The 15,620-nt window shown below is 42.1% G+C and overlaps 1 protein-coding gene across 6 annotated transcripts in view; it reads left to right on the forward strand.

Moving 5' to 3' along the window:
- Window positions 1–15,620, forward strand: part of Herc3 (HECT and RLD domain containing E3 ubiquitin protein ligase 3) — a 111,394-nt gene that overhangs the window by 3,883 nt on the left and 91,891 nt on the right. For all 6 annotated transcript variants that reach the window (XR_008720752.1, XR_008720753.1, XM_055612606.1 and 3 more), the window contains exon 2: window positions 8,514–8,771. Coding sequence is in view for 4 of the 6 variants with exons in the window: in XM_055612606.1 (XP_055468581.1) it covers window positions 8,543–8,771 (229 nt within the window). In the remaining 2 variants the exon portion in view is untranslated. The remainder of the gene's footprint in view (window positions 1–8,513; window positions 8,772–15,620) is intronic.

Raw genomic sequence — 15,620 nt, forward strand, 5'->3', positions numbered from 1 at the left:
ATAGATAGATAGATAGATAGATAGATAGATAGATAGATAGATAGATAAGATAGAGATGCTAGGGCTTTGCTAGACATGATGATTCATGCTTAAATGCCCTTTCCTAGTGAAGCTAGGGCAGGATGATTGTCATGGGTTTGAGACTAACCTGTACTACATAGCAAGACTCAAAAACACAACAACGGAGAAGGCCTAAATGGCACTGTAGCTCGTGAGATAGCCCTGAGTTCAGTCCCCAGTAATGAAAAAACAAACAAACAAAAAAATAGAAAATACCATTTGCCAGCTATGGTGGTACATGTTTTTAATCTTAATACTTGGGAGGCTGAGGCAGGAAGATTAACATGAGCTTGAGGCCAATCTGGCCCATTTACTAAGTGCCAGGCCAGCCTGGGCTTAGTGAGTTAGGTTCTTAATGAATTAGACAGTTTGGCTGTAGGCATGGGAATACAATTCCTGTGCTGTGCGGGATTCACATCTCCACCTTCAGTAGCAAATGTCAGCTTGTTTTCTGCAGTCATTCCAGCTTGGGCTACAGAGCCACCCTGTCTCAAAAGGTAAAATGAAACAGAAATGCCAGGCATGTTACCACACACCTGTAATTCTAGCACCTGGGAGAGAGAGGTGGGAGAATCAGAATTTTCAAGCTCATCCTAAGATATATAAGGAATTTGTGCCTTATGCAGACTGGGCTGCATGAGGCACAGGCGCAAATAAACAAATAAACAAGTAAATAAGAGACGGGGCAGAGTCACCTTTCGTTCACTGGTATATGTTTGAGACTGGAATACTTACTGTGCTGTATGCAGTTTCCTGCCCCTGTGCCTACTTTCAGGGGCCTCTGGTAATTTCCAGATAAAAATCCAGTATGTCTGAACAGTCTGGTGACACCAGTCTCTTTTTGTAAAAGTAAAGCAGTGTGTGGGCATGTGTCTGTGCACATATGTTCACATGTGTAATTACAGTAAATGGGAAAAATACTTCCTCTTCCAAGCTGGGGATCCTGATCCCCTCTGTTTAACGACAGCTTCATTGTAAAAGCATTTAACTTCAAGTCTGCTGAAACATAACGTGTCCATTTTAAATGGAGAAATACTTCCTTATTTTGTTAGGACTAGAGACTCACTCAATCAGCCATATCCAGCCTGAAAAACATAAGTGTACACAGGTTAAAACTGGGAAGTGTGGTTTTTCTCAGGTCAGGGCTCAGTTCACTGGGCATTCTGTGTTCTTGCATTCCACGGAGAACAGGTGACATTAAAGATGAATGAAGTTTGGTTCCTCCATAGAGGCTGCCAGTCTGTGTGGGCATAGGCTCTAAGAAGTGGAACACTGCCTTACTAAACAGTGCCTTTTCTAAATTATGAAATATTTACATTGGTGATGTGTGTGTTAAGAAATATACGGATAGAAGCAGGGCTTTTCTTGCTATTGGAGCTCCTCCAGTGTTTTTCTTCTAGGTTGTCCCCTCTACCCCAATGCCACCATAAGTACTACCTTCCGTTTTGTGCTTAAGAAGGTTTTTTGATTCATACATTGATTACCACAATATATTTGTAATACAGTATTAAAACTTTGTAAGATTCTGATTTCTTTTGTAACTCAAAACTGTTTCTAAGACAGTTATACTGCTAGTTTATTTTGAATTGCTGTATAGTATTCTGTTTTATGAATGTAGTACAGTGTATATTTCCTTTGAGACAGATCTCATGAAGCCCAGGTTGGCTCAAACCCCTCATTCTCCTGCTTCTATTAGTGCTGAGATTGCTTTTTAGCCATCACACAAAATATTCTTGTTTATCCCTGAGCATCCTTATACATCCATACCTTATAGGTATGTACTACGACACTTGGCTTTTTTGTTTCTAATAATTATGAAACAATTATGAAATTATTATATATTAATTATATATATTTATATAGGATGTATTGTATATATCATGATGCCTAGATTAATGAATTTTTCGCTGCATTGTATGGTAAGGTGGTCAGCCAGTAGCCAATGGGCTACCTTGTATTAAAACTAAAATCAAATAGTACTGTGGTTTAGGCTCTTTATTCACATTGTATTTGCACGCTCCTGTAGTGGACAGCGCCAGCACACAGCATTTCTGCACTGCCGCAGCTCCAAGTGTCCAGGTTTTGCTATCTCTGTCTGCCTGCGGTCGCAGGAGCACCATAGATTCTTAATGAGTTTGCCGGGCTAGCCGTAGGCTCAGGAATGAAATGACTGTGCTGTGCAGAAAATGTCAGTTTGTTTTCCAAAGTTACTAATGGCAGCTCACACTCATTAGCTGTGAGTAAGAGCCGTGATTGCTCTTGCCAAGTTGGCTGGGTGTATTTTGAAGGCAGCCCACGGCTCTCACAGAGGACTTCTCATTTGTTTAGCTTCACAAAGCCTGATGAAAGATTGTGAAGGAGGCATCGTGGTAAGAAGGTAAGGGGCAGGAGCAGGAGTGCTTTGTGTGATGGCCGAAAGGGTCAGGGACTCGAGTCCCACTAAAGTAATGAATCAGGTGGACACAGAGGGAGTGGATGTCTTGCTTGTCTTTAATCAACTCTTGCTAGTAACAAAAAATTTAATAATAAAGCATGTCATTAGAATGACTCTTGTTACTGTCATTTGAATTTTGTTTCTAAATTCATCTGAAGCTTGGATTTGGGGCATACCTGTAATGCACTGAATCATTGAACACGGCATTAACACCTGCACACACACCACCATTCATGTATTTACTGCTAAGCATATTTGAAAGGAAGTCTATCATTATTTTAAGTGAGATTAGAGTCCTGCCTGAATGTTGCTAGTCTTCAGTGACTTTCAGAGGAGTAGAGATCAGTTGTTAGGCTGCTGGGGACAGGATGCTAAGACAGTTTAGGAAATGGAGGTTGCCATTTAGTATTCAGCTCACTCACTAGGGCTGGAACAGAGAGCTCTAGCTACCCTTCAGATTTTAAAGAAAACTCAGCTCCCCAGTAACCATAGGTGCCCTGATGAAAACGATGGCTGTGTTGGAAGCTCACAGCTTTGCTGTGCTGCAGACTTGGCAGGACATGGCTCATGCTGGTCCCAGCCAAGGAGATCGGGAGTGACACCTCAGCCCCTTCTGGAACTGTCTTGTCTGCAGAGGCCTTAAAGCAGGGCACTGGGCCTGTAGGAACCAGAGTGATGTTTGGTGGTCAGTACTGCTTCATGCTAAGATGGCACTGAGCCCTTCCTCAACTCCTTCCTCCTCCAGTCTTCCCAGCTAGGGGTTAACTAGGGACTGAGCTGAGTTGGCCCATGTGACCCTTAAGCGTATCTTTACCAAGAATGAACAAGAAAAAGGAGACTATGGCGTGTGTGACAACACCCAGGGAAAGTTGTCCTTTGAAAGGCATCCCTGTTTTTGTTTTGTGATTGAAGGAGTAGGAGGCAGGAAGTAGAAGCCTGAGACTCAGGAGGTGTAGGACAGGGGTGTGCTTCTGTAGTCTTTTGTCACAGGTGCTGTAATTTGATGTGTATTTTGAAGGGAAATAAAATAATTTTTAGGGAGGTAAATGGAGAAATACGGATGAGAGAAGCTGAGAGATCAAACTATCCAATGACGCACAGACTGGTTGAGCTAGTAGTTAAGTTCATGGACACTGGCAGTGACCAGCTTTAGCGGTTCAACTAGAGCATGTCTGTAAGTGAAGGGTGAGTTGATGGTTGGGATGGTGTTTCTCTTCCTTTTGAGACAGAGACTGTGTTACTCAGAGTGGCCTCATGGTCCTCCTGCGTAAGCCACCCAGGTGCTGAGATTTGCAGGCCTGTGGCACTATGTCCAGGTACTTGGCTTCTTTTTAACTCACTGAACTTCTTTCCTGATAGCTGGATGTTTTTAGTGGCCCTCCGCTGCCATGTTGAGATTCCCAGTTAGGAAAATAATCTTCCTAGGGAGATGCCTCTTGTTTGTGGTTATTGTTTTCTCTTGGCAAGCAAATTTGACGTAGCTATTTGAAGATTTCTTCAGTTCAAGCGAGGTGAAGTTTTGAAGTTTTCTTGTTCTTTCATTGTTTTTTCCTAAAATGTTTCTACTTGTCATTTGGAGGTCATGCTTCAGGCTGCCTACCTGGGATTATACTTACCTAGACCACTGAGAGTTCAGCTGTGTCTCAACAACAAACTCCTCCAAAGTTGATTGACTTAGGATGCCAGCATAGTAATGAAGAGAGAGGCCATACAGGTTGGGATACTTGGACCCTACTGATCAACATGCTTCATCATTTTTGTTGAATTGGCCCTGGAGAGGGAAAATAGGTTGCTTATTCATCATGGAACCCAAGCAAGGTGAATGGCTGGGTGGATTTAATGACTGCTGTGATGGAGTCCTGTCTTCCCTTCTATGCTATTAGGAAATGATTCTTCAGTACATCAGGTAGTCAGATTGACTCTTGATCAGGGTATACATTCTTTGTGGACAGTTCCTGGGGGCTCTTGGGGATGCTGAACACTTGGCAGTCCATTTTAGGTTCCTTACGAGGTCAAGCCTGAAGTCTGAATTCAACCCTTGTGCTGCAGTGTGAGTGTGGTCCTATGATTGCTCCCCTCAGCATTCTGTCCCTTCATGTGTGTGTGTGTGTGTGTGTGTGTGTGTGTGTGCGTGTGTGTGTGCGCGCGCGCATATATAGGCACTTCTTTTTGTCTTCTTGTTTCTGTAAAATCTTATAGAAGATTAAACAGACTAATAACTATGACTTTGACTCAGAATAAGCTCAAATTTAAGTTTTACCTCTTGCTGTTCTTAATGATGTAATTAATATTACAGGAGTTTCTTTCATTACAAGTAAAACAAACCCAATTCCAACAAAAGTAGGTGCCTGGGACAATTTTTTTTAAAGGAGTGATTTATTTGATTATATATAAACAGTTGATTCTTATTATTTTCAGTAATTCCATTTTGTAAAGCTGCCATGAATGGCACATTAGTGACTCAGGGAAACCTTACGCTCAGACAGATGCAGGAGAGGGCACAGTGCTTTTGTCACCACTAATATTTAATCTTGCTTTATGTGTGCTAGTTTCATATATATTACAACTAATTATATTGCTCTTTATACTTCAGTTGAAGAAGGTTTCCTCCTTTCTTGATCTGGGTGATGTGATGTTGGTATTTAACTGTAAGCCTCTGTCAGTGCTGTGGTGTAAATCCATGGCTACAGCTGCTCCCCCACATTCTCTGGGCCACTGTTATGCACTCTTGGTAGTACTCTGGCATTTCTGGGGGGAGGTGGCTTAATGTAGAGATAGAAGAATTTGCTGACTTTTTTTTTCTGTTACCAATTATTAATGGACTTACAACTAACAATTTAATTTATTCATGGAGAAAACTCACCGAAAACACACATTTTCTTCACACATCAGCCTTCTTGCTCCCATATCTACAAGGCACATCAGCTCTAAGCTTGAGGGCTGTTTTGAACAGCAAAATCACTAGTCTGTCAAGGCCAACATTGATGCGTCTACAAGAAGAATTCTGGCTTGTATCTGAGTAGGAGCTCAACTGTGGACCTCTCCAGTGCACAGTGAACACTTAACTGCTGAGTCATCTCTAGCCCCAGACACATTTTTTTTTCCTATTGGTTAATCCTGTAGTTGCTCATCTTTTAATTATGACTAGTTCTGCACTCAGAAGGCAGATTGATTTTAAATACTGTAAGACATTTTATATACTGACCACAGTGCAGTCATTCTTACAGTGTTTTTGTGTTGTGGTATTGTAGGTGACATGTTATTTGGGTGTCAGGGTCAACCTGTGGATTTGTGTGGACACTGGCCTTAGTCTTGGATGTGGAGTGTGGCCCTGCTGCCTCTAGCTATGTGACCATGGGCGTTTTTGAGCTCTATGAGTGTTGTTTTATCCGAAAGTGATCGTTACAATGATGACAGGAGGTGATAGTGAATTGTGTGTTATTGCAGTGGTTACAGACCGTGTAATATCATGGTGCCAGTACAATTATTGATGGGAGAGAGAAGACAAAACCATAGCATATTAAAATGAAGAGAGAAATGAGTATGGATCAGCATTGAGCAACTCGGGGACATTCCATTATGAGCAAATGATATATTCTTATTCTTGTGCCCTCTCTGCCTGTTTTATACTTTAGGTTTTCTTTCCTAATCTTTGCAGTTCATCAAATAATAATGCTTAAGCTTAATACTTTTTTAGTCTAGCATCTAGACAAGATATTAAACTCTTGGGAAAGAGCAACATTTTCTGGTTAAGACAGAGTTAAGTTCGGTTTTATATTTTCATGCCTTTGTTGAAAGCTTCAAAACTTCAAAGAACAAATTAGAATTACTATAGTACAGGTGTGAAATTACATTGTACATATAGATGAACACTGTGAAGGACACAACACTGTATCTGTTGTCAAGAAGGAGCGAAACAGTTTTCATTGGATTATAATCTGTTTGTAGCCATTCTTTTTATGTTTGAAAGGAAAGAGTTGCCCATCTTAAAGTCTGCGTTTGCACAGAAAGGCATTCTGCTTTGTGTCCTTAGATTCTCAGAAGTTAGAAGTTAGAATTGGTTGATGGTGTGTTCTTGACATGTTGTGTCTAGCCTGTAGTTCACAGTGAGACTGTCATTTCCTTAGGATCCAGCAATGATTAAGTAGGACTCCCTGAAATGTGTGCAGTACTGCTCAGATGCCCTGGTGTTTTCCTCAGAATCTGAAAGTGGCTCTCAACTGAGGGCAATACAGCTTTAAGTAGTTAGAAAAGAAAACTTAATATTATAATTAAATATGTATAAAAATTGAAATGTAATCTGAATGTTCTTAAAGCCAGTCTTTGGAAGATTTCCTTTAATATCCAAGGAAAGTGATTTAAATGACAGACTCTGCTGACTAGAGGTCTTCTGCAATTGTCAAGAATTCCTAGGGGAAGAAGCAGTGTTTAAACATCTGTCATGCCTAAAACTGCTCGTTTTCTCACAGTCCTCAATCTTCACTTCCGTCTTTATGAAGTACTCTGTTTTTTTTATAATACCCTAGCAAGGTTCTGAGTTCTCCCATACTGGTAAAGTACTTACTGTAAGGATGTCATGCTTTCACTGTGACAGTGTGAGATTCTGAAAAATAATTACAGGTAGCATCAAACTGAGTGTTCTCAAATATAGCACTTCCCACTCTGGCCAGGCATGTGACTATGTTATGGGTTTTGGTTATTCCCTCTTCATCTGGCATCTCAAAGCAGGAAGAACCCTCCCTCACTTTGTGTTTGCAATGCCGGGGATTGCACACGTGGATCTTGTGTAAGCTAGGTGAGTTCTCTAACTCTGGTATGCCCTCATTCCTCTGCTCTTTATGACTTTCTTGAGATTTCTTACCTTTATCTCAGAACCAGAGAGGCTCGCTAGGGGTTTTCTTCAGTGGGGAATCACCTGTTTGATATTTCCAACTGTAATGATAGTAAGAGCCAAAAGAACTTTTGTAGAACTGCCTTCCATTTTCCAGAGCAGCCCCACCATTCTCCAGAGCAGCCCACTAATCTGAATACTAGAGCAGCCTGCCATTTTGTGTTCTTGTAGAAGGGCTTCACCTTACCTGGCCACTTTGGTGTGTGTGAACTGGTAAAGAGAGAGGAGATTTTTTTCTTTATTTGTTTGACAAAAATTACCCTTTTCTGTGTGTTGGGGCATTATTTTAAAAGCTGTGGATCTAGTGTCAACACTAGTCAGTTAGTCAAAGTTGATGTTCTGCTAAATGGAAGAAGCCTGTATTATTCTATGATGTCTGTTGAAGGATTACAAATCTGATGGAGTTATATTTGGAGGGTGGAAAGAAGAAGCTGCCAGTCCAGGTAGATGAGTATTCATGTCAGAGAAAGCAGGCCCAGATGGCAGTAGTGTTTGTTTCTGCAGAGGGCCCCTTTCCAGGTAGGAAGTACAACTGAAGCATTGGTAATGGAGGAGAGGCAAGAGTGTGCCATTTGCCTCTTTCTTCTCTCGTTTTAAGTGGCACAATACCAATAGTTTGTCTACAGATTTAAAAAAAAAAAAAAAAGCAGAGCAAATGCAAAAGAAAGGCACATTGAGAACATATGAGGTAAGTTCACCTCCATCATTGCCTAATGGTGTGCAGTGTTTCGGCCAGTCGCCACACTCTGCTCCTCATCAGTGACGTGGACCATGTTCTTCTTCTATGTTCACTCAGTGATGGAAAGAGGATATATTTAAAATGGCATTTTAAGTTCCTACAAAAACACATGGCAGCATCTTTATTACAGAACTACTTCTGACAGTCTATGTTATTAACGTGTTATTTTAGGATGCAAGGCATGATGATTATTAGGAGAGAGCCATTTTAATTATCACAAAAGTAATGGATTTTGTTACGATGTTTTCATTTCAACTGGCACATCTTTTGCTCACATGGGAGGGTTATTTTAATTGGTTGCAGTTGTTATTTTTTTGATGTTTTTAAAATCTGTTTTTTAAATCATTTTTTTCCTACTTTCCCCTTTTTTAAACCAAACTGTCTTCTAGGCTATATGACTCCCTGAAGGAAAAGAACAATGCTGTGTTGGGGGTATTGGTCTCTGGGCCAACCAGGCATCAGCTCCAACCTGCGGGGAGGAATCGTTGCCGAGCCCCAGGTGTGCCGCTTTGTATCGGACAGGAGCATCAAGGAAGTGGCGTGCGGAGGAAACCACTCCGTGTTCCTGCTAGAGGATGGGGAGGTTTACACGTGTGGTGTGAACACCAAGGGACAGCTTGGCCATGAGAGGGAAGGCAACAAGCCAGGTGAGTGTCACTTCAGCCTCCATGGGCAGCACACTGCTAAGAGAATGGGTAGCAGCTCCTTCCTTACCAGGCCTTTCTCTTCAGGGAAGTGCTGACTCCTTCAAGAGGTGCAGCATTCCCCACTGAACTGCGTCTAATTTAAGCTAGGTGACAGAAAAAAATAGACTTAATAGACTTTCTTCTTTCAATCTTATTACACAGTATGCAAACCAGGATGGAGAGGTGATTTTTCCCTAGTAATCGAAAGCTAAGACATGACAGTTTTAAAGAGGGAGTCCTCACATGATCAGTGACAGGCTTCCTGCCCGATTACCTCTTCATTCTTCTATTTCTGCAACATGCTTTTGAAAAGCATTTTATGCTGAGCACTGTGTGGGGCTTTGTGGGCAGAGATGAGGATGCAGCGATGAGGTAAGCCTGGGATTCTTATGGCAAGTGCTATGTGGTTGGGTGCTGGCAGGTGTGTGACAGATACATTGGGGTGGAATGGAGAGGTAAGGTGGGCAGAGCAAAAAGGATGAGTAGACTTTTGATCCATGGGCATATGTGTGTGTGTGTGTGTGTGTGTGTGTGTGTGTTACCAAGTACTGAGTGTACCCCGGGGGTGTGGTAGACTATGTGCATTAGTGTGTGTTTGTGTGTGTATGTGTTAGGAATACCGAGGTGTGGTTGAACAAGTGTACTAGTGCTGTGCTGAGACTGGTAAAATGAGTGAAGGAAAGGCTAAACCAGGAAGGCAAAAACTCATCAGTGTCCTTACATTAGTGCTTTTCATTTATTTCTGACAACCAGTGTGCATTTTTAAAGCCTGCTTGTTTATATCTTTTCTTCTCGCTTTATCATTATGGAACCTAAATTTGGCAGTCAGTGGACATATGGTGTGGACCTGTGACCTCAGAGTGGTTGTGCTGGGCTGATGGGCTAAGCCTCCCTGACTGTGCTCATGATTCTTAGCACACTTGTGAGCCAGTTTCTTTGTTCCTTGCTGTTCCTTTCACTCAGTGCAGGTCAAGTCTAGACACTGAAGCTTCACTAAAGGGCAGTCGTGGTGAGGTGGTTAAGACAATTACTGCTTTTCCGAGCACTCACGACAGTTGGCTCAGAACCTTCTGTAACTTCAGCTCTAGGGGATCCAGTGCTTTTTTTCTGGTCTCTGTAGTCTCACTAGTCACACACACAGACAAGTATAAATACACGGACTTTTTTTTAAAAAGAAGAGGCATGGGTTGGTATCCTGTAACTCTAGCATCTGCAGCATCAGGTGACCTGACTCATGTTTCCTCTTTATGAACTTATTTCTGTGGCATGTGGCTATGCCCTCTGCTGCCCCCCTGTTTTGGGCTCTGCCTAAATATCAGTCTTAATTTGTAAGCATGACTTCATGTTGCACACTTGAGAACAACAGACTGCAGGATTGGTTTTGGACAGAATTGTGAAGTATGTAAGGCTGATATGTAAGGTGGTGAATGTTTATAATCTTAGCTCTCAAGAGGCAGAGGCAGGAGGACCCAGACTTCAAGGCTGCTCTCAGCTGTAAAGCAAGTTGTAGGTCAGCCTGGGCTCCATGAAACTGTCTCCTGCCCCAAATTATAAAGGATCTGAGTATGCTTGGTAGGCTTCCTCTTGTTCACTGCTGGCTCCAAGCTCCCACTTGGAGAGTGCCCACTGTGTGTGCTCATGTCTGACACAGTCGTTAGGGTTTGCAGGAACGAGTTTGTAAGCTTCCCTGTCCACCAATGGTCCTTCTATACAGTGCGTCTAGTGTGAAAAGGATGGTTGTTCTGTGCAGGAAAATACTGTCAGTTGAAAGTGTCAGTAATTAATAAATAAGTAAATCATGCTTATTATGTTTTACCACTAGTATAATATATAACTACCATGAAGGCCGTGGGAAATTGTTGATTTTTACTGATGGACATCTTAGTGGAAAACGTTAAACCCTACAATTTTTTCCTCCCTTCTTTTCTTGCAACTCACTGTCTCTCATTGAGCTCATCAACGTCCCGTGTCTGCAGGTGAAAGGCACTGTTTAACAATGAGTGCCTTCAGAGGGGCAGCTTGAAGCCTTCCCTTCTTAGGGAATGTAGACATTCTGACAGGAGTTAGGTGCCTTGGACTCACCTTACTCAAGTGATTTTTTTTTTTAATTTTGTGGGTTGTGTGTGTGTGTATATGTGATGGCACATATCTGAGGTCAAAGTACAACTTTGTGGAATCCGCTCTTTCCTTCCTCCATTATGTGAGCATGAACTTGAGTTATCAGGCTTCACAGCAAGTGCTTTTCTTCACTGAGTCATCTTACCTGCTCCACACCCATCCTGAAGGACTGAGCTTCTGTGGCCAGCTTTTGCAGGAATGTATTCTAGGAACTGGGTGACCATTCCAATACTCTGAAAGATAACACAGCTGGGAGATTTCAAGTCCAGTAACCCACTGTAGATATTTCTCAACTCTGACTGACCCTGGAGGTAGCCTATGTTCTTATTTAGTGCATTATCTCTGGGCTGTGGCTTAAGCATCTGGAGTCTTGAGTCATCTCCAGGCCCTGCCTCAAGTGTCTGTAGTCATGTTCTCTCCAGCAGACAGAAAACTGTGACCTGTGTCTAGAATTACAAGCTGAGATGCCTGAGCTGAGTTTGAGAACTGGTTTGGTCTTTTACCACCAGGATAGCAGCCCCAGACAGTAGTCTTTCTGAGCTTCCCTTCTCTGTTGAAGAAGGAGACTTTTCTTTCTGGTATTGTAGGTTGTTTTTCTTGGGGCAGGAAGGGGCAGGGGTGTTGTTTGTTTTTGAGACATATCCTCGTGTAGCCCAGCCTGAACCTGAACCTCCTGTGAAACCAAACATGACTTTGAACAACTGATCTCCTGTCTCTACCTTCCTAGTGATGGCATTACCGCTTTGGACCACCCTCATCATTTTTTTTTTTCATGACCCTGCCTCTGGCGTTTACCTTCACTGTAGAGGTAGGGGTACACACATCTCTCAGTGCACATCTTTGCCTTAAAGCCTTGGATGGTAGCAGGTAGGGAAAGAAACAAACTCTGTGACAGCTCTCTTTAGAAGACACTCTAGTGAATGGATTGGGGGCGTAATCTCACATGTCTTCAGAGAACCCCTACACACAGTTCTGTGGAGTTAGTGGGAACCAGGTATGTCTCTGGAAGTAAAGGGGCAGGGAAGGGCAACCCTTTGTCTGATTGTACCCAGGATTAGGCCAGCACCTGCCATAACCAGGGCTGAGTGATGGCAGAAAACCAGAGAGAAACACCAAGAAGGCCTTTGAAGTCAGCAAGGGGAGCTGGTCCTACTTGTGATCTAACTCTGTGGTAAGCCAGACTCCTGTAAAAATTACAAGAGAATCCAGAAATTTCTGTTCCAAGTTAATCTTGTTCATTAATTATAAACATCACAGTGACTATTGAATAGTGCCTCCGAATGGAGAGATGTGTAGCTGGCTGCCTCCCTCTCTTTCTTTAACTTTTTCATGGTGTTCTAGATCTGGGTACCATTGGCTTAATTTTTCATGAGTAAAAGAAAGACTGAGCTTGCTTGCTCTCTGCTTGTTGGGATCCTTACCTGGATGACTACCAGTCAGAGAAGGGCAGCAGGGGGTTACAATGGAGACTGATAGATAGAACACACAGGACAGGAGTCTGGATTCAGTCTCCTGTACTGGGGAGAAGAAAGGAAGGTAAACAGGATAGACAGGCTCTGTTGGTAGGACCTGGCTTCCCTGGCATCAGAATGTCCTTCAAGTGGCATAGGGGTGGAAGCTGCATGGAAGGCCTTTGCCAAGAGGATATTCTTTTGGAGGACCAGGTTGAGATTTCAGCTCACACCACATAGATCAATTGCCTTTGAAATATGATGGTGTGTTAGAAATGAATATGTGATAATATACATCAAACCTTTGAGAACGCAATGAGAAGTGAGTTGGAGTCATGCTCACGGGCTCTAAGGTCTTAGATGTGGAAATAAGCAATGTGCCCATTTCTGGCTGCAGAGAATCTGAAAATGGACTACAGCGACGTGGTTGCACCTGCTGTAGGACAGCCATGGAAGACTCGTTGCTTTGCCTTAAAACTTTATATCTTGAAAATCCAGTGACTCAAGGAGCTGTTGAGTTTGACCTGCCAAGGAGGAAAGTGGGCAGTCATAGGATGGAGGTCCTTGGTTTGGTATTATGCCTTCAGTCTGTCTAGCCAAGCCAGCTGACAGGTTGTTTACTGACTTTGATATAGATACCCATGGTGGTTTGTTTGTTTTTTTCCTCTTTGAAAATATCTGTTGCTGTAGATGCCCTTGAGGCTCATTGTTTTCCTCAGTCTGTCACCTTTCAACTTCTCAGATTAGTAATGTACCTCCATCCCTGTGTGTGACTTCTTTTTAAAAAGTTATTACTAGATATGTGTATATTTGTATATATCTGTATGGGGGTATGTGTACATCAGTGCATTTGCCCGTTGGAGCCAGAAGGGGGCATCAGATCCCCTGCAGCTGGAGTTACAGGTGGTGAGCTGCCCAGAGTGGGTGTTGGGAACCTAACTCAGGTCTTCTGCAAGAGCAGTCCATGCTATTCTCCGAGCCAGCAGCATTCAAGCTTCAGGAAGGGGATATTTCAACAGTTGGCAAAATACTGAAACTCTGGCTTTGCCTGTCTGTATAACTGTCTGTGTATGTGTGTGTGTGAGAGAGACAGAGACAGATCTATTTGCAAACAGGCCAAGGGCAAAGAAGCCTGGAACAACCAGAGGTATTTTCCTAACAAGTTATTAAGATTCATCCAAGCCAGGTGTCCGGCTTCACTGGGCTCTAGGCTCTTCTGCATTCTGCCTTTTCTTTCCTTTCTCCATCCTACATTCTCATATCAAACCCCCAATCCAGATAAGGCTACTGATTTGAGGTATGGTAGGGTTATTACTAATTCCTTCATGTTCTTGTCCGTAGTTTATTTCATAATTTTATAAGACAAAGAGTCACTGAGCTGCGCTTGTAGGGAGACTTGTGTGTTTCCTGTCCTTTGCAGTAAAGTAAGCAATCAAAATGAGGTTTTTCTGCCTTCATTATATTTTTATAAGCAACTTAATTTGTAACTGAAAAAATAAGTAAATACTGACAACCTTTTAGTAAGCTCACTAGAAACTGTTGTCTCTGCCCATTTATTGCTCCGTCGTCAGCATCCTCCCCTTTCCTTCACATACACGGATTTCCTCCGTTCAGATTTTGGTGTAGGCTAATAATCGTGTTATTAGGCAGGAACTCTGGTAGGCACAATGAGTTTAATTGAATTTGACTCTGTTAGACTTCCAGTTCTACATAGACATCCCTAGAAACATTTTGTAGGGAATCACAAAGGTGAGAGTTTATTACCAGTCTCTGATGTGCTTCATAGCTAGGATTCCTCTTTGCACTACCTCATAGTTTCTCCCATTCTTGTAGGTAACTTAAGTCAATTCACACATTTTGTATTCCATCTAAGCACTTCCATAATGCCATCCCTGAATGTAATGTCTCTGCTGTTTGATGAATGAGGTTTATAAAGAATGTCTAAAAGCCCCATTTTTCAGAACTGTGGTGGCGGTGGTGGCTGTTGCTGCTGCTGCAGCTGCTGCTGAAAGTTAGGCTTTCAGCTGTGGTATCTTGTTGCTCTTGACATCTTGAAGGACCTGACAGTCTTGGTGAAAGCATGCTAGCTGAGCTGAAAGGAAACGGGAGTGATCCTATACTGACTCCATGTTATTGAAGTGTGTAACTCTGGTATAAAAGGCAGACGTCTAGATTCAATACTGCATTTGTTAGGTTTCGTTGCTTCCCCATTTGAGTGGCCCAGGAAGGCTGCAGAACCCTCTCTGATGGGGATGACAGCAGTAGTCAAACCAGTGCTCTTCTTTAGTAGGTGTGAGGACCACCTTTTGGTGGAGTTGATGAAAAGTTACTATTTTCTATCCGTGACAGTCGTCTGCTTTCTTTAAAGACAGTTGAGTACTTTTGAAAAGATACACTTATTAGTTAGCAGACATTTATGTGAATAGTTACTGATATTTTGAAATTAGCATTATTTTAGGAAATTAACACCGTGGCTTGAATTGAAAACAAGAGGCTCTACCTGCTTGTCATTGTAAGAGTGTTTATGTCTGTTATAAGCTGCAATCATCTATGCCATGATTAGCTTTTTAAAGCACATTAATCTTCCTGATGGCTCTGAATTAGGTCAGTATTATTGCCTGAAGTCTATGTAAAGGGCAAAAGAGTTGAGTTTGGGCTGACAGTTGAGATTTAATAGTAGATTGTTTGTCCATGGACACCTCTAACAAACAATTTACTTTTATTTTATGTGTATTAGTTAAGTGTTTGCCTGCCTGTATATTTATGTACCTCTGTGTGTCTGTTGCCCAGGGAGGTCAGAGGAAGGCATCATATCCTCTGGAATTGGAGTTACAGGTAGTTGTAAGCCACCATGTGGGTGCTGGGAAGGAACCCAGGTCCTCTGCAAGAGCAGCCAGTGCTCTTAACCACTGAGCCATCTCTCCTGCCCCCACACTAATGTCTCAGGTTGAATAGGTCTTCTGATAGGATTTTATTCTCAAGTTGTTTTTCTTCTTTATACTTACTTTCTGTTCATCCTGAAACAAAGAGAATATAAGCTTGGCCACAAATAAGCTTACATTCTTTTACCTTTATTTAACCTATTTTTAACCTATATTTTTTAATTTGTCTACTAGCTAAACACTAAATACAAAAGTACTTTGTTAAAAGCTTGTGAAAGTCAATTCTCTTTTCATTGATAAGATCATTATACAACTGTTGTCAGTTGTGTGCTTTTTAAACAATGTGTGAGTGCACATGT

This window comes from Psammomys obesus, unplaced genomic scaffold (genome assembly GCF_907164565.1).
Source record: "Psammomys obesus unplaced genomic scaffold, mPsaObe1.curated_primary_1811, whole genome shotgun sequence".
In the NCBI taxonomy this organism is placed as follows: domain Eukaryota; kingdom Metazoa; phylum Chordata; class Mammalia; order Rodentia; family Muridae; genus Psammomys; species Psammomys obesus.